General features: G+C 48.3%; 2 protein-coding genes across 8 annotated transcripts in view; one reads left to right on the top strand and one right to left on the bottom strand.

Moving 5' to 3' along the window:
- Positions 1–2,619, bottom strand: part of LOC137382639 (leucine zipper transcription factor-like protein 1) — a 68,534-nt gene extending 65,915 nt beyond the window's left edge. The window contains exon 1 of one of the 2 annotated variants that reach the window (XM_068054854.1): positions 2,467–2,619. In XM_068054854.1, the coding sequence (XP_067910955.1) occupies positions 2,467–2,469 (3 nt within the window). In that variant the 5' untranslated portion in view covers positions 2,470–2,619. The remainder of the gene's footprint in view (positions 1–2,466) is intronic. The other variant, XM_068054845.1, reaches the window with a different exon arrangement.
- Positions 2,620–10,995: 8,376 nt separating this feature from the next.
- Positions 10,996–22,542, top strand: part of cdv3 (carnitine deficiency-associated gene expressed in ventricle 3) — a 33,012-nt gene continuing 21,465 nt past the window's right edge. For 4 of the 6 annotated variants that reach the window (XR_010977230.1, XM_068054814.1, XM_068054785.1 and 1 more), the window contains exons 1-3: positions 10,997–11,458; positions 16,688–16,764; positions 21,167–21,303. Coding sequence is in view for 5 of the 6 variants with exons in the window: in XM_068054814.1 (XP_067910915.1) it covers positions 11,114–11,458; positions 16,688–16,764; positions 21,167–21,303 (559 nt within the window). In the remaining variant the exon portion in view is untranslated. Of the gene's footprint in view, positions 11,459–16,687; positions 16,765–21,166; positions 21,304–22,542 lie in introns of all 6 variants that reach the window. The other 2 variants (XM_068054792.1, XM_068054802.1) reach the window with 1 other exon arrangement.

The raw sequence follows: 22,542 nt of genomic DNA, 5'->3' as shown, positions 1-22,542 counted from the left end.
ATCATATTATGGTCACTCGTAAAAAACTGAGGAGATTTGGGTGTATCGTACTTACGCACGCAATTCATCCAAAATCCTGCAATATTTAAGTCTACACATTTGATTTGCGCTCCAATTGTACATGTATCTGGGTGCAAATACAAAGAAAATTCCAAGCTCACAAATTTAGTGTGTTGCAAAAACAAAGACAAATTTTGCAGTGACACTAAACTTTCAATATCCAAAGGCACCATTACTTGTCCAAACGACTTCAGTTATTTTTTTTAAATTTATTTAGCGATACAGCACTGAAACAGGCCCTTTGGCCCACCGAGTCTGTGCGGACCATCAACCACCCATTTATACTAATCCTACACTAATCCCATATTCCTACCACATCCCCACCTGTCCCTATATTCCCCTACCACCTACCTATACAAGGGGAAATTTATAATGGTCAATTTACCCATCAACCTGCAAGTCTTTTGCTGTGGGAGGAAACCGGAGCACCCGGCGAAAACCCACGCAGTTCACAGGGAGAACTTGCAAACCCCGTACCCAGAATTGAACCCGGGTCGCTGGAGCTGTGAGGCTGCGGTGCTAACCACTGCGCCGCCCAATCAATCAATAACTATTTTGTTAACCTCATTATTAAAATGTACTGGCACTGATTTTCACTTCTGTGATTATTAAAAGGTTATTTATAAGAACATAAGAAATAGGAGCCGGAATAGGCCATACGGCCCCTCGAGTCTGCTCCACCATTCAATACAATCAGAACTGATTGCCTATCTTAATTCCATTTTCCTGCCCAACCCCATATCCCTTAATTCCCTTCGTACTCAAAAATCTATCAATCTCAGCCTTGATTGTGCTTAATGACTAAGCATCCACAGGCCTCCTGGAGTAAAGAATTCCAAAGATTCACAACCCTGAGTGAAGAAATTCCTCCCTCATCTTAGTCTTAAATGATCACTAATGACTACCAACCTAAAATAAAAGCAAAATACTGCGGATGCTGGAAATCCGAAATAAAAACAAGAAATGCTGGAACCACTCAGCAGGTCTGGCAGCATCTGTGAAAAGAGAAGCAGAGTTAACGTTTCGGGTCAGTGACCCTTCTTCGGAACTGACAAATATTAGAAAAGTCACAGGTTATAAGCAAGTGAGGTGGGGGTGGGGCAAGAGATAACAAAGGAGAAGGTGTAGATTGGACAAGGCCACATAGCTGACCAAAAGGTCATGGAGCAAAGGCAAACAATAGGTTAATGGTGTGTTGAAATAATGACTACCAACCCCTCTTTTCAACTTTACAAAACATTTTCAGCTCTTTGAGATTAAATTTTTAACTTCTGCTGTCATTATTTTCGCCAGATCCATTGGCAGGCCAATTCCCCAAAAAAAAACACAACTTGTCTCCCTCTAAACTTGCTGCACTCCGTTCTCTCAGGTCCAACCCTAATATTGTCATTAAACCTGCTGACAAGGGTGGTGCTGTTTTTGCCTAGTGAGCCAAACTCTACCTTGCAGAGGCCAGATGCCAACTCTGCAACACCTCCCCCTACCTCTCCCTGGACCATGACTCCACCATCGAACAACAAGCCATCACCTCCAGATCTGTCACTGACCTCCATGGTCTCCAACCTCATAGTCCCCCAACCCCAAATAATCCACTTCTTTTCACCTGTCATTTTAATTTTCCACTTTGCTCTCACGCTCTGTTCTCAGCCTCCTGCAGTGTTTCATTGAAGTTCAATGTAAGCTCAAGTAACAGCACTTCATCTTTCAATTCTGCACTTTATACCCTTCCACACTCATCATTTAGTTCAACAATATCAGACCAGAAAATCTGCCCCCATTTTGTTTCCTCTTTCTTTGCAGGTTTCTGTTTTATTCTTTCTTCTCTCGTCTTTGCTTTTGGATGACAGATGTTTAACAATCTGCCATTCACACCTCCTCTAGACAGATCTTTTGTTTCTTTACTTGTCCCATTACCACTGCCTTTGGCCATGCGCCACCAAGCCTTTGGTAATTTAATCTCTCCTGCCTTCCATCCTATCACCCTGTTCTGTTCCACCCTCCTCCTTCTACTCGCTTAAAATCTGTTAACACACTAACTTTCCCCAGTTTTGAAGAAAGGTCCTGAACCTGAAACATTAACTCTATTTTTCTGTGACATAAGATGCACAGATGCTGCCAGACCTGCTATTTCCAGTGATTTATGTTTTTAGTTCACATTTCGGTAGTATTTAGCTTATATATTGCATGCCTAATGTAAGCAATGCTGGCAGATTGTATTGTGCATTCCCAATACGTGGACTTGCTGCAGCCAGCACTGCCAATTCCAAGTCCCAGTCTGGGCCGCCTGCAGTTCAAGGTCCCCCCAGCTTATTATGACAGGGTAAAAGAGGGAGGCGGTAACTAGGACGCTGCGGCCTACCATTGCCATGGAAGCAGCGCAACCGCGGGCTGTCGTAGTGCACTCACCATGTTGGACTACAGTAGAAGCGTATCCCTTCCCCCCTCTCTGTCTCCTTCTCCCTTTAGGTGCTGCACAGATGCTCCTTCTCACTTGCACCCACCGCTTACCGACCCGGGGAGGCCCGACCTACTCATCACCCGGGAAACGGCGCGCGTCACTCACCCGCGCTCACGTGACATCAAGCCATGCTCCTGGAATGCGCTGCAGCTCCTGCCAGCCACTCCAATGCAATCTACAGACACTAAGCACAATTTCCACCACCTTCACTCCACCTTCCCCCCCCTCCCCCCAAAAATAAAACTTTGCAAATGAGAGATTGTATCTTGAAAGATTGCACATTTTCACAAGTAAGCAAAAAGGAAATCAAGCCAGAACATCCATATTATTGGCAACTGGAAGAGAATGGACCAAAGAATGGGATATATTTTTTAAACTAGGGGACGTTTTACCTAAAATTAAGGAACTGGCGTACAATTTATAGAAGAATCATACACTATAGAAGGCCACTCGGCCCATCATGAGTATGCTAGTTTTTTTGAAAGAGCTATCTAATTAGTCCCACTCTGCTGTTACCCTGTGGTTCCGCAAATTTTCCCTTTTCAAGTGTATATCCAATTTCCTTTTGAAAGTGACTATTCCGCCACACTTTCAGGCAAGATATACCAGATCATAATAACTCAGGGTAAAAAATTCTCTACTCACCTTTTGCTCTTTTGACAATTATCTTAAATCTGTGTCCTCTGGTTATCAATGTTTCTTTCTCCTTATTTACTCTGTCAAAACCATTCATGATTGTGATCACCTCTGTTGAATATCCCCTGCACCTTCTCCTCCGCTGCTTTAAGGAGAACAATCTCAGCTTATCTAGTCTCTCTGCATATCCCTCAGCCTTGATCCCATTCTTGTAACTCTCCTCTGCACCCTCCCCAAGACCTTGACAGCCTCATTGTAATGTGGTTCCCAGAACTGGCCACAATACTCCAACTATGGCCTAATCAGTGATTTATAGAGGTTTACCATAACATCCTTCTTTTTGTAGACTTTGGGGGAACGAGGCACCCTAGACCCAACAAAGGACTGATTTATTTTTTAAGTGTAGTCACCAGTATAATGTAGGAAAAATGGCAGCCAATTTGCACACAGCAAGATCCCACAAACAGCAATGGGATAACGACCCAGATCGCCTTTTCTTTTAGTAATGTTGGATGATGGATAAATATTGGGCCCCCCAGGACACCGAGGAGAACTCCCCCCCCCCCTCCCAACCGTTCCCCCCCCACCCCCGCTCTTCCAATAGCGGCCGTGGGATCTTTCACACCCACCCGAGAGGGCAGACGAGGTTTGACGTCTCGTCCTGAAAGACGGCACAAATGCATGCACTCAGATGGGGTTCGTTCTGGACAGCTCTGAGCCCCATCTTCCCTTCCCCTCCCCCCCCCTCTCTCTGGCCTCACTTCATGTCTCTCTCATTCATGCCCCTTTTATGTTATATTTTTATTGTTAATTAAAAGAGTTCTCTGCAAGGGAAGCTGCATTTTTGGGAAATGGCAATAAATTGATAGACTGAAAAAAAATGTACTTTATTTATAAAACCCAGGAGCCTGTATAGTGTTTATATTAATTTAACTTTCCCTGCCACCTTCCAAGATTTGCATTTGTGAACCCCCAGTCTCGCTATTCTTGAACCCCTTTAAAATGGTATCTTTCATTATATTACCTCTCATTCTTGCTACTAAAATGTGTCACTTCACACTTCTCTGCACTAAATTTCATCTGCAATGTCAGGGTATTCCACCAGTCTGACTATGTCCTCCTGAAGTCTTCTACAATCCTCCTTACTGTTCACTACTTTTTCAAGTTTTGTGTTATTTGCAAACTTTGAAACGATGGCCTTTATACCCAGGTCCAGATCATTAATCTATATCAAAATAAGCACTGGCCCTAAGGCTGACCCCTAGGGAACATCACTTGGTACTTCTCTGCAGTCTGAAAAATAACTGTTCACCAGTACTCTGTGTTTTCTGTCCCTTAGCCAATTTTGTATCCATGGTGCCATTGGAGTCAATTTTAACTGTTTCTGCAGGGAGAAAATGGGCAGAAGTGGGTTAGCTGCCCACTTTACATCCTGCCCAATTTTAGGTTACACTGGCCTCAACATGTTTAGAAATGTTCAAAAAGCTGTGCATTTTCCAATGGAATATAGGAGATTAAGGGATAATTTTGAGGGGGGTCAATAGTGAAAGATTGTTGGCAAATTGATAACAATAGGGCCATTGATTTAGGATTATCACTAAACAAGAAAGAATTTTTCCCACAGGGTTTAACAGTGCCTGTTGAGAATGACATCATAGTTAAAAGGCAGAGAAATGGCCGAAGCATTGGCAGAAACCCAATGGGCCTTAAAGGAATGTAATTTTATGAAGAAGTAAATGTGTTGACTGACTATATGGTTTTACTGAAAGCCTCCTCAGATATTGGTAGCTCTGGGTTGTGAAAGCCCTGTATGTGAGTCAACACATCTGAAACAATGGTGACTAATTGTTGTTTCCTGGTTTAAACTACCTTATCCACCTACCCTTTACAATGGACGGGGCACCCGCATCCATCGGACTTGAGTAGTACTGCCATTGGACATCAAACCACTAGTCAGAGTCAGTGCTCCACGTTCCACAAGCTGGGGCTGTCAGATATGGACCTCAAATTCAACCGTTTTGAATCAGAGATGGCTGTGCCAGTGGTCAATCCAGCTATGAGTATCCTGTTGGATGTCAACCCAGTATTAACAAACCATATTCTAGTCTCCACCCTGTTGGGAAATGAAATAAAACCAGATGAAGGTGACTGGTATGAAAATGGTTCATCAGAGCGATAGCAGGCATCCTAAATTAGGTCTATGAAAGTTCAGTAATAGTTAGTTGCAATATTATTGTAATGTTAATTCTCAGTACTTGTTTGTCAGCATGATAGTGCACCTTCAAATAGAAGAATATTGAACAAAAGGGCACTATTGCAACTGTATACAAAGGAATCATGTAGAACAAATAGCTGTCTCACCAAAATGAAGAGATAAGGATAGCTGGATACAAGCAAGTCTGTTTATTGATTTGGTCATGGAGTCATACAGCACCAAAACAGGCCCTTCGGCCCACTGAGTCCACACCAACCATCAATTTATACTAATCCTACATTAATCCTATTTTCCCCTCTCACATCCCCACCTTCCCTCAATTTTCCTACCACCTACCTAAACTAGGGGCAATTTTTTTTTACAATGGCCAATTTGCCTATCAACCCACAAGTCTTTGGCATGTGGGAAGAAACCAGAGCACCCGGAGGAAACCCACGCAGTCACAGGGAGAACTTGCAAACTCTGCACAGGCAGTACCCAGAACCGAACCCAGGTTGCTGGAGCTGTGAGGCTGCGGTGCTAGCCACTGCACTGCCACTTACTGTGGTACAGTAAGGCCACCCAGTGTGGTAACATCCAGGTATGTCGAGCATGACAGGATGAAAAGCAAGAGGAGGAACAGATGTGTCAGTCCTTCATCACTGTTCTAATATTTGAGGTAGTCTATTTCTGTACTCCGAGACAGGATACAATAAAAGATTGACATATTTCCTGAAGAACAATGCAATTGGGAAGATTTCCTGTGGCCATTAAGTACAGCAAAATTTTACCCCTCCCCCCAAGAAAGTTTGGTCCTAATTACCAGAACCTTGTCATTGTGTAAGGTATTAAAAGCACATTTAATCAAGCTATAGCCTTTGGTAGTTTAATGTACAGCATTATATATAAACATTCCAATAACCATTCCAACAGAGGAAACGGTATCTTAGTGGTTGTGTAGTAATCCAGGGGCCGAGACCTTCCCCCCCCACACCCACCCGACCCTCCTCCCCCCCGCACACCCACCCAACTTCCTCCCCCCCCCCGCACACGCACCCCCGACCACCCGACCTCCTCCTTCCCCCCCCACACCCACCCGACCACCTCCTCCCCCCCCACACCCACTCGACCTCCTCCTCCCCCCCGCACACCCATCCGACCTCCTCCTCTCCCCCCCCCACACCCACCCGACCCTCCTCCGCCCCGCATACCCACCCGACCTCCTCCTCACACCCCACACCCACCCGACTTCCTCACCCCCCCCACACCCACTCGATTTCCTCTTCCCCACCCCTTCCCGACCCTCACCCCCCCACACTCACCCGACTGCCCCCTCCCCCACCCCGACTTCTTCCTCCCCCCCACCCCACTTCGTCCTCCTCCACCACTTCGTCCTCCTCCCCCACCCCGACTTCTTCCTCCCCCCCACCCCACTTCTTCCTCCTCCCCCACCCCGACTTCTTCCTCCCCCCACCCCACTTCCTCCTCCCCCCCACCCCACTTCCTCCTCCTCCACCCCCACCCCACTTCCTCCCCCCCACCCCACTTCTTCCTCCCCCACCCCACCCCACTTCCTCCACCTCCACCCCCACCCCACTTCCTCCCCCCCACCCCACTTCTTCCTCCCCCACCCCACCCCACCCCACCCCACTCCCTCCTCCTCCCCCACCCCCAACCACCCGACCTCCTCATTCCACCCCCCACACCCACCCGACTTCCTCGCCCCCTCCACACCCACCCCCAACCACCCGACCTCCTCCTTCCCCTCCCACACCCACCCGACCACCCCCTCCCCCCCCACACCCACCCGACCTCCTCCTCCTCCTCCTCCCCCCCGCACACCCATCCGACCTCCTCCTCTCCCCCCCCACACCCACCCGACCCTCCTCCGCCCCGCATACCCACCCGACCTCCTCCTCACCCCCCACACCCACCCGACTTCCTCACCCCCCCCACACCCACTCGATTTCCTCTTCCCCACCCCTTCCCGACCCTCACCCCCCCACACTCACCCGACTGCCTCCTCCCCCACCCCGACGTCTTCCTCCCCCCCACCCCACTTCGTCCTCCTCCCCCACTTCTTCCTCCTCCCCCACCCCGACTTCTTCCTCCCCCCCACCCCACTTCTTCCTCCTCCCCCACCCCGACTTCTTCCTCCCCCCCACCCCACTTCTTCCTCCTCCCCCACCCCACTTCCTCCTCCCCCCCACCCCACTTCCTCCTCCTCCACCCCCACCCCACTTCCTCCCCCCCACCCCACTTCTTCCTCCCCCACCCCACCCCACCCCACTCCCTCCTCCTCCCCCACCCCCAACCACCCGACCTCCTCATTCCCCCCCCACACCCACCCGACTTCCTCGCCCCCTCCACACCCACCCCCAACCACCCGACCTCCTCCTTCCCCTCCCACACCCACCCGACCTCCTCCTCCTCCCCCCCGCACACCCATCCGACCTCCTCCTCTCCCCCCCCACACCCACCCGACCCTCCTCCCCCCCGCATACCCACCCGACCTCCTCCTCCCCCCCCACACCCACCCGACTTCCTCACCCCCCGCACACACACCCGATTTCCTCTTCCCCACCCCCTCCCGACTTCCTCACCCCCCCCACACTCACCCAACTGCCTCCTCCCCCACCCCGACTTCTTCCTCCCCCCCACCCCACTTCTTCCTCCTCCCCCACCCCGACTTCTTCCTCCCCCCCACCCCACTTCTTCCTCCTCCCCCCCACCCCACTTCCTCCTCCTCCACCCCCACCCCACTTCTTCCTCCTCCCCCACCCCACTCCCGCCTCCTCCCCCACCCCACTTCCTCCTCCCCCACCCCACCCCACTTCCTCCTCCCCCACCCCACCCCACTTCCTCCTCCCCACCCCACCTCCTCCCCCCCCACACCAACCCGACCTCCTCCTCCTCCCCCCCGCACACCCATCCGACCTCCTCCTCTCCCCCCCCACACCCACCCGACCCTCCTCCGCCCCGCATACCCACCCGACCTCCTCCTCACCCCCCACACCCACCCGGCTTCCTCACCCCCCCCCACACCCACTCGATTTCCTCTTCCCCACCCCTTCCCGACTTCCTCACCCCCCCACACTCACCCGACTGCCTCCTCCCCCACCCCGACTTCTTCCTCCCCCCCACCCCACTTCGTCCTCCTCCCCCACTTCTTCCTCCCCCCCACCCCGACTTCTTCCTCCCCACCCCACTCCCTCCTCCTCCCCCACCCCCAACCACCCGACCTCCTCATTCCCCCCCCACACCCACCCGACTTCCTCGCCCCCTCCACACCCACCCCCAACCACCCGACCTCCTCCTTCCCCTCCCACACCCACCCGACCTCCTCCTCCTCCCCCCCGCACACCCATCCGACCTCCTCCTCCCCCCCCACACCCACCCGACCCTCCTCCCCCCCCACACCCACCCGACCTCCTCCTCCCCCCCCACACCCACCCGACTTCCTCACCCCCCCCACACCCACCCGATTTCCTCTTCCCCACCCCCTCCCGACTTCCTCACCCCCCCCACACTCACCCAACTGCCTCCTCCCCCACCGCGACTTCTTCCTCCCTCCCCACCCCACTTCTTCCTCCCCCCCACCCCACTTCTTCTTCCTCCCCCCCACCCCACTTCTTCCTCCTCCCCCCCACCCCACTTCTTCCTCCTTCCCCACCCCACTTCTTCCTCCTCCCCCCCACCCCACTTCCTCCTCCTCCACCCCCACCCCACTTCCTCCTCCTCCACCCCCACCCCACTTCCTCCTCCTCCACCCCCACCCCACTTCCTCCTCCTCCACCCCCACCCCACTTCCTCCTCCTCCCCCACCCCACCCCCTCCTCCCCTCCCCACCCCACCTCCTCCTCCTCCCCCACCCCACCCCACTTCCTCCTCCCCCACCCCACCCCACCTCCTCCTCCCCCACCCCCCACCTCCTCCTCCTCCACCCCCACCTCCTCCTCCTCCTCCCCCACCTCCACCTCCCCCTCCCCACCCCCCCCTCCTCCCTCCTCCTCCCCCACCTCCACCTCCCCCTCCCCACCCCCCCCCTCCCCCTCCCCACCCCATCCCATGTTCCCAGAACAAATGTAAATACCTGGATATCATTTCAGTTTAGGTGGGTTAAGTATTTAAGAGGAGTGTACTTGAACAGTGATTAATGATACCCAAGGTTAGTCTCTGTGCCACTTCTGGACAACACCCTGCATTCCGAGCTGTTAACATGGCAGCAGGATGGAGGGGGCGGGCGGGGGGGGAGGGGGAGGTGGAGGAGAGACACTGTTATCTGTGAAGGATGAGGGTTTGTTTAATGGTATCTGGGAGAGGGTAATCACTGGTATCTGGGCAGGGGGGGCAGTCACTGGTATCCAGAGTAGGGGGGAGGTCATTGGTATCTGGGGTAAGGGGGTCACTAATATCTGGGGGGGGGGTCACTGGTATTTGGGGGTAGGAGGTTCACAAGTATCCAAAAGCAGGGGAGGGGTCACTGATATCTGGGGGCAGGGAGGATACTGGTATCTAGGAGTGGGGGTGGTCGCTGATATCCGGGGGTGTGGTCACTGGTATGCGGGGCCGGGGGGGGGCATTCACTGGTATCTGGGGGCAGGAGGTCACTGGTATCTGGGGGCAGAGGGGCTCACTGGTATCTGGGAGTCACCGGTATCTGGGGGTCACTGGTATCTGGGGAGGGGGGTCGCTAGTATCTGGGGGCAGAGGGGCTCTGGTATCTGGGGGTCACTGGTATCTGGGGAGGGGTTTCACTAGTATCTGGGGGCAGGGGGGGTCACTGGTATCTGGGGGCAGAGGGGCTCTCTGGTATCTGGGGCAGAGGGGGGTCACTGGTATCTGGGGAGGGGGGGTCACTAATATCAGGGGGTCACTAGTATCTGGGGGCGGGGGGGCACTGGTATCTGTGGAGGGGGGGTCGCTAGTATCTGGGGGCAGGGGGGTCACTGGTATCTGGGGGCAGAGGGGCTCTCTGGTATCTGGGGGCAGAGTGGGGTCACTGGTATCTGGGGAGGGGGGGTCGCTAATATCAGGGGGTCACTAGTATCTGGGGGCGGGGGGGGCACTGGTATCTGTGGAGGGGGGTCGCTAGTATCTGGGGGCAGGGGGGGGGTCGCTAGTATCTGGGGGCAGGGGGGGGTCACTGGTATCTGGGGGCAGAGGGGCTCTCTGGTATCTGGGGCAGAGGGGAGTCACTGGTATCTGGGGAGGGGGGGGGGGGGCCACTGGTATTTGGGGATCAATAGTATCCGGGAGGGGGGTCGCTAGTATCAGGGGGTCACTGATATCTGGGGGCGGGGCACTGGTTCTGGGGAGGGGGGTTTCGCTAGAATCTGGGGGCAGAGGGGCTCTCTGGTATTTGGGTGTCAATGGTATCTGGGGAGGGGGGGGGGGTCGCCGGTATTTGGGGGTCGCTAGTTACTGGGGGGCTCACTGGTATCTGGGGAGGGGGAGGGGGTGCTCTGGTATCAGGATGCCTCCACCCCGGTCTCTCCTCTACCAGGACACAGAGCAGACGATTTCACTCGCTGTCACCGCAACCAAACTTGATGTGAGAAGTCCCGCCCCTTCCGCCCGTGGGTGGGATCACAGCACCAACAGCGGCGCCTGATTGGCCGCCGAGCCTGTCAGGACTGGGTGTGGGGTTTCCGGTTCCGGCGGCTGGTTAGGTTGCGCCGAGTCGGCATGTGTGAGCCGTCCGCCTGTCGCTCTCGCGGGTTCCATCGCCACAGTCACTGCACCGTCTCCTGGTAACCGCCACCATGGCCGAGCGGGAGGAGAAGAGCCTCGACGATTTCTTTGCCAAAAGAGACAAGAAAAAGAAGAAAGACAAAACCAAAGTGGCCAAGGCGGCCCCCGCTGCGCCGGCCAAAGCCGCGCTGGCGCCTGAGGCCTTGGTCTCGGCCCCCGCCCCGGCCCCCGTCCCAGCCCCCGCCCCGGCTGCAGCCTCGCCCTCCCCCGATGTCTTGGTCGCACCGGTCACGGTGCCCGCCGAACCAGCTCCGGTCCCGGTCCCCGCATCGGCCGGAATCGCCAGGAAACCCAAGAAAGACAAGGAGCGGGTGGCGAAGAATGAGTGCCAGGATCCCCAACAGGAGCGGGCGAGGGTAAGAGAGGAGAGGCGGGAGGCTGTACAGGCCCCACTGACCGGGAGGAATGGCAATGGGAGGGGGCAGTGAGAAAACATTGGGACTGCGGGAGAGGAGTTGGATGAGGCCCTGGTCTGGGTGCACAAGAAGGAGCGGGGGTGGGGAGGGGGTTTAGAAGGTTAACCTGGGGGAGGAAGTAGAAGGCGGCCGCTAGTCGCGGGGGTGGGGATTAAGGGAGGAGCCCCCTCGTTTTGAGAAGGGGAATGGAGAATAATGAGAGGTGCTCCCCTGGTTTAAGGTAGCGAGGAAAATTGGTGCAGGGCTCCTGAATTGAGGCCAGGGGAATTAGCGTAGGCCGCCTTGTTTCTACGCAAGACAGAGAAGGTTTAGAGTTGGGGTGATGGGAAGTTAGGGGAGGATCCCTCTTGTGGGGATCAGGGGAGGGTCTCTTGTCTTAGGTGTGGGGAATCGGAGATGCCCCTGGTCGCGGGGGTGGGGGGTGCCCTTGGGAACGGGAAGGATTAAGGCAGAACCACTGATTTAGGGGTAGAATTTAGAGGCCCCTGGTTTTAGGGTACTGAGGAATGAATTGGAGGAAATGCCCTGGTTTTTTTTGAGGGGGGGGGGGTTTAGAGTTAAGTGGCAAACCCCCTGGTCAGTGTGGGGGTGATGGGATTTGAGCAGGGGCTCTCAGTCTTGAAAGGAGGGTGGGGTCACAAGGAGAATTGGACAAAGACAGTTGCTTTAAGGGGTTACAAAGGAAACAGGAGGGACCCCCTGGCCTGTGGTTGGGGGTGTATAGAAGGTTGGCCTGGAGAGAGGAAGCAGGAAAACCCCTGGTCTACGTGAGTCAGTGGGGGAATAGGTAAGCCATTGGCCTATGGGGTGTTGAAGAGAGGCTTCTGAGTACCCTGACTTCCTTCACCCCATCTTTAGCAACTGTGCTTTCACCTGTTTAGGCCTTAAGCTCAACCTTTGTTTCCTTTTAAGATGCTCCTTAAAACCTACTTCAGATCAAACTTTTGGTCACCTGTTCTAGTGTCTCTCTATGGGGCTTGGTATCAATTTTGCCTGGTAAAGCTCTGTGAATTGTCTTGGATATTTGACCACATTAAAGGTGCTATATAAATGTAATGCTATAATGCGATTTGTTTGTTTTAGTCACTGAGCTCCACTGGTTAAGTTTGATCCTGTGTATAGAAGCAAATATTTCTTTGAATCTTCATTTTGCTGCTTTTTCAATTGGTCAGAACAAAGTAAACTTACAATGAATAACTCTTAAACAAAGGTGGGCATTGTCTCATTGCGTGGTGTTGTACTATAGGTTCTGACTGGGATTGATCTTTGATAGTTGACTAATTTTGTGCATGTGAAAGCATGCATTGAATTTGTTCATTGTGGTCTTGCTTCCACATTGTGGACACCCTCCCTCATGTAGTCTGGTGCTACCAGAATGCTAAGTGGGACAGGTTTAGTAGCTGAAAACTCTACATTCCTGATGCACTGTGAGCCACCAAAAGCAGTAGAATTATTTTACAACCATAGTCTCGATCTCATGGCTTGGCATATATATCTCGCCTCAGTTAGTGACAAACTTGGGTGACTGATTCTTGTTCAGTAGAGTGTAGAAGAGCATACCAGGAGCAGCAGCGGGCATCAATCCAGAGAATCTGCTACGCAGGGCTACCTGCAAGTTTAAGCAGCAGGAAGCAGTCCCATGTCCAGTGGATCAGAAAGCTGTACTCCCCTATGTGCCATTGTTTTGGCTAGTTATAATTTCAACTAACGCAGAGACTTGTATTTATATAGAATCTTATGACATCTCAATGATCTGGACATAGAATAAATAGAAAATACTGGAAATACTCAATTGGCCAGGCAGCATCTGTAGAGTTTTAAAATGGCAAGTGATCTCGTTGAAATGTAAGATTCTGAGGGGATTGACAGGCTAGATGCTGAGTGGTTGTTTCACCTGGCTGAAGAGTCTAGAACTAGGGGACATAGTCTTGGGATAAGGACTGATCATTTAAGATGAGGTATTGAAGAATTTCCACACTGAGGGTTCTTTAGCCCAGAGGGCTGTGGAAGCTTAGTCGTTAAGTGTCTTCAGGACTGATAGATTTTTGGATTCGCAGGGAATCCAGGGATATGGGAAAGTGAGATTGAGGTCAACGATCAGCCATGATCTTATTAAATGGCGGAGTAAGCTTAAGGGGCTGTATGGCAGCTTCCTATTTAAGTTCTTATCAGCATTAGGTAAAGTTAAAGATGTAACAGCAAGTACAGAGACAGGGAAAAGTGGGGGTAGAACAAAATGGAAGGTCTGATAGGGTGGAAGGCAGGAGTGATTAAATGGCATAAAGGGGCTGTAATGGTACAAGAAAAGAAACAAAAGATGGATCTCAGCGCTGTAAATGTCAACGGAAGCATTACCAACAGCTGCTGCCCATTGAAATGGGAGCAGTTGTTATCTGAAATTGGTGTTTTAGTCTGGAAGGCTGTTAGTGTCAGTATAGATGAGGTGCTGTTTCTTGAGCTTATGTTGAGCTTCATTAAACAATGTAGGAGGCCAAGGACAGAGTTCAGAGTGGGAGTGGGGCCCAGAATTAAAATGAGATCGGAAGCCCAAGGTCGCACCTGTGGACTGAACAGAGGTGTTTCGCAAAGTGATCATGCAATCTTTGGTCTCCAATGTATAGTAGACTGCATTGTGAACCATGATTGCAATATACTGTATTGAAAATAATACAAGTAAGTCCGTTTCACCTGGAAGAAGTGTTTGGGGTAGAGCATGGCTCCCTGTCCCAGGCCCGACGACGTGTCGTGTTCGGGTCGCTCTTGCGGGTCCGGCATTCAGGCTCGGGTTGGGTAGGGCTGGGTTGGACACAGTGACGGCCAGGACGTCGAGGTGGGAAACGTGCATTTGGACCCCGCGCTAATCTGCATTGACCGATTCCATACAAGGTAGAGCACAACCTCTTTAATATAATCAACTTTATTCCGGTGGTCGAGTCAGGCGCGGGAAAAAAAATCAAAGGGCTCTGGCCGTGTCGGGCTCAGGTCAGATGTGGTTCTGCCGGGTTCGGGTCAGGTTTCACTTGCAGACCCAAGCAGGCCTTTAGTTTGGGGTCCTGGACAGTGAAATGCGGGGAGGTAAAAAGGCAGGTTTCGCATCTCCTCTTGAACAGGAACGGGAGGAATTTTGGGGCAGTGATTGTAGAACAGACCCGGGTTCAGAGGAAATGGTCCCTTTGGAATGCTCAAGGTGGGAGAGATGTGGCTAGAGATAGTGGAAATGCGGAGGATGATCCATTGAACGTGGAGGCTGGTGGGATGCAAGTGAGGACACAGGGAACTAGATCGTGGTTCTTCGGGAAGGGGCGAGAGCATATGTGGGAAATGAAATAGACATGGTTTATTTGTGTGTCTATGAATCTGCTTTCCGATTCAGATCAAATCAGCTCTTTTTTTAAAAAAAAAATCATTCTCATCTCCTTTCTGGGTATTTTACCTGTTATCTTAAGTCTACCATCTTGGTTACTTGCCAGTGGGAACAGTTTCTCCCTATTTATCAAAAACCCTCAATTTTCAGCACTCTATTAAATCAACCCAGAACGTCATGCTAAGGAGAACAATCCTAGCTTTTCTAGTCTCTGTATAACTGGTCCCTCATCCCAGATATCATTCTAGTAAATCTCTGCACTTGCTCCAAAGAATTTGCGCTCTTTGTGTAGCGTCGTACCCAGTATTGGACACAACGCTGCTACTGAGGCCTGACCAGCGATTTATAAAAGTTTAGCATCACATCATTGCTTTAGTACAGTATGCTTTTTTTTTATAATGCCCAGGATCCCATATGCTTTTCAACAGCCTTATTAATTTGTCCTATCTTTGTTCAAAGATTTGTATTTGTGAGCCACCAGGTGTCTCACCTGCACATCTTCTAAAATTGTACCATTTCATACTTACTGTCTCCAAGAATTTTCCTAATGAAAATGCTTCACTTTGCACTTCTCTGGATTAAACTTAATCTGTCATTTATCTGTCCATTTCATCTATGTCTTCCTGAGGTCTCTTACTATTTTCACTGTTCACTACATATGAGTTTTGAGTCATCTGCCAGTTTGGAAGTTTTGCCCTTTATACCCAAGTCCAGCTCATTAATATACATCAAAAAGAGTAGTGGTCTGATAGATCTAAGGGTAGGGTAGAATCCACATTTAGTGCCATCACAGAACTAAGCTGAATCTGGCTGAATAGTAAAGACAAGTTAGCTAGTTAGTTGGGATTTTAAGTTTCAGAAGGATTAGCTTTGGTAGATTGAATGGCCTTTGGTAGGCTTTTTTGTTAAACTTTTTCAGCCACTTCAAAGCAGAAGACAAAACAGAGCGTAGCCTTGGTAGGTCAAAGATTTTCTTTTAGCTCAGGTGTCTACATTATGCGCTAGTTTTATACAAATTATTTGGTCCTTCCATAAGCATCGGCCAAGACTTTATGGCCAGTGGCGAAATGACCTTGCACACCACTGACCTTGAAGAAAGCCCCACAAGGATCCAGTAGTCTCTGTCATGCATTTCACCTTTCCTGACATTAATTTCATTCTGGTGCCAGCTCTAGGGGATCGCTGGCATTCAGCAGCAGTGATGCCTTTAGGCAGGCTAAGGAGCCAATCACATTGAAGAATTCTCAGTCAACAAATAGAGAAGTAACTAGAAGGTTTTATTCGCTTATAATTTTGCAGAAAGTGAAATAAAGATTGGGACATACACATGGGATTATGGTAGAAGCTGAAATATCATGAATTATTTTAAAAATGTATGGAATTTTTAGCATGCAATGGAGAAATTTGACGTTCCACAAATAATAGAATTAGTTTTTCAGAGCCAGAGAGGGTGTTCAGCCATAATTGACTTAGTGCACCCAGTTAAACCTCATTCAACATGTATCTTTTTCAAAGGGTTTTACGGCGGGACTGGTGTAAAAAGTGAAAGTTCACATCAAATCAGTGATTAATTGAATTCCACCTGTGGAGCAACGGAGAATCACTGATAGCAAGTTCTGGGTTTCCACGTATTACTGCACATGTGGGGATGCCAGACATTGCCAAGAGTTTCAGAGTAATGACAAACACTGATTTCCCCATTTTTACAGCTGCAAAATCTGAGCTTTTTGAGGGTTTTACTGAAGGGTTAACCTGTGCTTTATATAAAATTAGCTTGAGTTTGCTAATCTCGGCATGTATTTTAGGAGGATGAAGAATGGAAAGAGTTTGAGCAAAAGGAAGTTGATTACAGTGGTTTGAGGATCCACGCCTTACAAATCAGGTGAGCAATGAAATAATTAAATATTTAGCCTTGTAATTAAAGGAGAGCTTTTCACTAAGTTTGAGTTATAACTGCATAATATGTAGCCACTGACTATGTGATGCCGTTTTTTTGTTTAGTGATCATTCAGAAATATTTGTTTCTTGAAGAGCTGGAATCAAACTCGTGTGTCAAACTCATTTTATATGGTGACCTAATCATAGAATAGTACAGCGCAGGTTAAACCATTCAGTCCATTGTGCCTGGAGCTATACAATTAATCCCACTCCCCTGCTTTTCCCCATAGCCCCTTGTATTTATCTAATTCTCTTTTGAATTTTACTATTGAATCTGTTTCCACTACCCTTTCAGGTACTGCATTCCAGGTCACAACTTGCTGTTTTTAAAAAAAAAAGTTTCCTCCCCTGGATCTTTTGCTATTTGTCTTAAATCTGGAACCTACTGCCTACAAGGGTGGTAGGAATGGAGACGATCAATGATTTCAAAAGGAAATTGGTTGGGCACTTGAGGGAAATAAACCTGCAGGGCTACAGGGGGAAATGGGACTGACTGGATTACTTTACAGAGAGCAGGCATGGACTTGATGGGCTGAATGGCCTCCTTCTGTTATGACTGTCACTTTCCTCTGGTTACTGGTCCTATATTACTGGAAACAGTTTCTCCTTTTTTAAACTCTGTTAACACCATTTATAATTTTGAACACTTCCATCAAACCTCCTCAACATTTAGGACTTACTTTCTAAAGTGTAGTGCCCAGAATTGAATGCAATACTGCAGCTGACTGTAAGCCAGTGTTTTATAAAGTATCAGCACAGCTTCCTTGCTTTTGTACTCTATAGCCCTATTAATAAAGCCAAAGTTCCAATATGCTCTTTAACATTGTCCTGCCACTTTCAAAGTTTTGTGTGCTACTATCCCTGGGTCTCTGTTCCTGAAACCCCTTTAAAATTGTACCATTTAGTTCATATTGCCTTTACTTATTCTTTCTAGCAAATAATACCACTTGACACTTCTGCAGTAAATTTCATGTGCCATGTGTCATTTCACTAGTTTGCTTATGTCCTTCTGAAGACTATTACAATCCACTTTGTTTACATTTCAGAGTTGCGTATCATCCGGAAACTTTGAGATTATGCCCTGTGTACATACCCAAGTCCAGGTCACTAATATATATCAGAAATGAGCTATGATCCTAATTCTGATGCCTGGGGAAATACCACTGTGTACTTCCCTCCAGCCTGCAAAACATTCATCACTACTGTTTCCTGTCAGGCAATTTTTTATCCATGCTGCTACTGTCCCTTTAATCCCGTGGACTTTAATTTTACTAACAGGTCTGTGGTACCTCTGTCAGACACCTTTTGAAAATCCATGTACACCTCAAAAAGCTCTTGCCATCAGATCGTCAAAGAAGTCGATCAAGTTTGTTGAACACAATTTGCCTTTAACAAATTCATGCTGTTTTTAATTAGTCCATATTTCCCTAAATGCCAATTAATTTTGTCCCAGGCGGTTTTTAAAAGTTTCCCCACCATTGACAGGCTCATCGGCCTGTAGTTTGTAGTTTCCCCTTTTTTAAACAGGGGTGTAACATTTTTAATCCTCTGGCATTACCCCATACCCAAGGAGGATTGTAGCCAGAACCTCTGTAGTTTCCACACTTACTGTCCTCTGTATCCTTGGATGCATGCCATTAGGACCAGGTGTATTTGCTATTATGAGGACTGCCAACCTTTTCAAGTACCTCCTTTTATTTTTATCTTATTCAATATCGCTACTACCTTCTTTACTGCTACATTATCAGCACCTGATCTGACATGACCCTTGATGTCAGTGATATTCAGCAAAAAGTTGTCTGGTGATGGCTGAGAAAGAAATCCTTAGTCTTTTGAATGTTTTTTCAGGCATACCCCCCACCCCACCCCCATGCTGTTTTAAATAGTGAGCTTATTGTGCTACTGAGCCCAAGTTACTTCAGCTTAGCCTGTTTTTGACGGTCTTAATTTACAAACTCGCCCTGTCCTTTTACTGCTCCAAATCAAACACAAATGGAAGCTTCTGGGAGTACAGGGTGCTGCTGCTCTGGCACATTGTACTGTTTCTTGCTGCTGAACCATACTGTGTGTTCATATTTTATCCTGTCCTTCAAAAACAATTTAAAACTGGTTCTAACGAGACAGCAACCCAGAATCACAGCTGATTTTTACTTTCTAAGCAGGCTTTGCAGGAGTAACGCAAACGAGATCAAATCACGTCCATTCAGTGCAGTGCGTTTTTGAGAAACATTCAATTCCTTTCACCAATCCGAACATTTAAAAATAAAAATAATTGATACTAAAGGACAGACTGCATAAATTTGGGGTGTATTGCTGTGAGTTTAACAGTTGAAGGGTGAATGATGAAGGAGCTCAATAGAGTAGCTACAGAGAAGCTATTTCCTCTGGTGTGGAAGATCTACGAAAGATAAATGAGCATTTTCTAAATGGTAAGAAACTAGAAACTATAGAGGAGCAAAGACATTTGGGAGTCCAAGCACAAAAACTATTCAAAGCTAGTAGATGAGTACAAAAAGCAATCTAAAAGATAATGGGGCTGTTGGCATTTATCTCGAGGGTCTGGAATACAAAGTAGGTGATGTTATGCTTCAGTTGTATAGAACCTTGGTCAGAACCCATCTGGACTACTGCATACCTTAAGAAGGATACATTTCCCTTGGCGAGGGTGCATTGCAGATTTACCAGGATTGTACCAGTGCTTAAAGGGTTAAATTATGTCAGCTTGTATAAAATTGTCTTCTATTCCTGAGTAATAGAAGATTGAGGGGTGATCTGATCAAAATGTTAGTGATTTGATACGCTAGAGATGTAGAAACTATTTTCTCTGGGAGGGCAATTAAGAATAAGGGGACATGGTCTTGAAATTAGAGCTAGGCCATTCAGTAGGGAAATCAGGAAGCATTTTTTCCACACACACGGTAGTAGAAATGAGTTTTCTCTCCCAAATTTGGATGCTGTGTCAGTTTGAGCTTTCAAGACTGAGATTGATAGATTTTTATGGGATAAGGGTATCCAGAGATAAAGAATTGAGGTACAGATAAGCCATGATCTAATTGAATGGTGGAATGGCCTCTAAGGAATGAATGTTCCTATGTTTCTTGTGGAAAGTAGGATGCTCTTCAAAAAATGATTACAAATATATGACAAAAATAATTTAGGCTGCTTCAGGTCGCTCTCCAATTTTATCATTTTCCCCTTGCTGCTGATTGTAGGTCACACTGTGGCTCAGGCGGCAAACTGAGAGATCCTGATTGTGGAGCTGACACAAGAAGGGGTTGTCAGTCTGATTGTGGGGTTTATTGACTCTAGAGAAAAGCCAAAGGATTGGGCCTGTGATTGTTTCTCTCTCATCCCACATGGGCAGCAGCAGTTGGAGCTTGCAATGTAAAGTATAGCACGCGGCTCCCCAACCACAACTACTAGTGACCTAGTGCCAAAAAAGGCTGCCACAACAGACAGTACTCTGCCACATAGAACCCACCCACTTCCCAGCTATCCCTGGCTCCAGCTCTTATTCGCCTGAAGTGTGAAGTGCAGAGAGCTGCAGTTGCTGTGTCTCTACTGAGCCACTGTGTTGCAGTGTGTGAGCATGTCAGCAGTACTATCGTGCATGCATGATTCATGCACTAGGGTGACTTGCAGATGATTACCACCCGTTGCAAACTTATAGCACACTGCAGGGACAGTTCCGGGGAGCGTATCTGGGCCTTGCCATAGTGGCCAATTATGAAAAATAGTTCCCACTTAAGCAACCTGACTAACAAGAGCAATAAAAGTTGTATGTCTGTCTGCCATGCTCTTTGTTTATATGGATTGAATGAACCAAGCCTGTAATTTCAGAGGGCAGGAACGCAGAATATTGTAGCCGATTTGAGCTGTGTAGCAAAATACAGACTGATAGTGCAAATGGCCCTTCTCTTCCCCCTCCCCCAGAAGGTGCCAAGTGGTCACTGTGCACCAACAAAGAGGAAAAATCTGATTAATCCTAACCTGCTTTGTACAGGGAGGTAGAAGTGTAGTAGGTTGACTTTTTCACATGTGCATTGTGTTGACAGGAGAACTGTAAAGGGGTGAAAGGATGGGTTGAAGATTTTTTCCTTGGATAAAACACTTATTGGTTTGTCAGCTGTCAAAACTCCGATCACATTGCAATATCAAACATTATAAACATTTGTTATAACGTGCGATGCCATTTGTGAGAGTGTCAACTGAAAACAGTAAATGATCCCCTGACCATTGCACCTTAGTATTATTATTGCCGTCAATTTAAAATATGTACGATTCTGTACATGTTGATCGATTTTACAGCTGCGTTAGTATAATGCTACCTGTTACTAACTTGACAGTGATGAAAGAGAGGAAGAAGACGATGAGAAGAAGGAAGATCAAGGTGAGGATGGTGAGAATATCTTGTATAGAGAAGGAGACAAGACAGTCGGGCCCTGGAACAAGATAACGCCAGCACCAGCGCCCGTTGTTGTGGGTAAGTGCCAAGGTTGTTTTGGACATATATATGAAATTTAACAGATCCAAAACAGACTGAAATTCACAATTGCTCCAGATCCTAAAATTAACATTTTTAAAAATATTTTATGGCAACAGTTTAGAAATACCTGGCAAAATACTGTGGCATTTTTCAATGTGCTATGTTAAAATTAGACCAATTAAAAAAAAAAAAAATGCAGTCATTATCCCAGCAGCATTTTAAGAAATGTTTAAAGGATGGTGCACTATTTCTCTGCTGCTATCAGACCATGAAATAATTGTCACAACAGTATGAACTGTTGAAATGAAACCATGCTGGTAATTATGCTAATCCAGATATTAGCTCAAAGATTGGTCGACAGTCATTATGTGGAACACAAAAACTGTGACATGCTGAATGGCTATTTGAACAAGTTTAGCGGAAGGCTTACCACCTGAGACTGATCTTTACAGCTCCCTACCTCAACCATTGAGTCACTGCATTCAGGGCAGGGGAAGCATGTAAAAATGATTTGAGGAAAAGGAAGAATTAAAAAAGCAGAGTATTACTTAAACGGAGAATGACCGCAGAATTCTGAGGTGTAGAGGGATCTAGGTGTTCCAGTGCATGAGTCACAAAAAGTTATTATGCAGGTATAGCAAGTAATAAAGAAGGCTAATGGAATGCTATTCTTTATTACGAGATGAATTGATAAAAGTAAGGATGCTGTGCTTCAGTTATAGACGGCAATGGTGAGACCACATCTCGAATACTCTGCAGTTTTGGTCTCCTTATTTAAGGAAGGATGTAAATGCGTTGGAGGCGGTTCAGAGGAGGTTTACTAGATTGATACTTGGAATGAGCAGGTTGTCTTATGAGGAAGGGTTGGACAGACTGGTCTTGTTTTCACTGGAGTTTAGAAGAGTGAGTGAAGACTTGATTGAAGTGTGTAAGATCCTGAACAGTCTTGACGGTGAATGTGGAGAGGATGTTTCCTGTTGTGGGTGAGTCCAGATCGAGGGGGCATTGTTTTAAAATTAGGGGTCGCCCTTATAGGACACAGATGAGAAATTTTTTCTTGGGGTTGAGAGACTTTGGAACTCTCTGCCTCAGAAGGTGCGGGAGGCGTGGTCATTGAATATTTTTAAGGTAGGGGTAGATAGATTCTTGTTAGGAAAGGGAATCAATGGTTATTGGGGGTAGATAGGAGTGTGAAATTCGAGACACCAACAGATCAACCATGATCTTATTGAATGG

The sequence above is a fragment of the Heterodontus francisci genome, chromosome 2 (assembly GCF_036365525.1).
Source record: "Heterodontus francisci isolate sHetFra1 chromosome 2, sHetFra1.hap1, whole genome shotgun sequence".
NCBI lineage: Eukaryota > Metazoa > Chordata > Chondrichthyes > Heterodontiformes > Heterodontidae > Heterodontus > Heterodontus francisci.
Note: the sequence above shows the minus strand (reverse complement) of the source record. Positions and strands in the feature narration are given on the sequence as shown.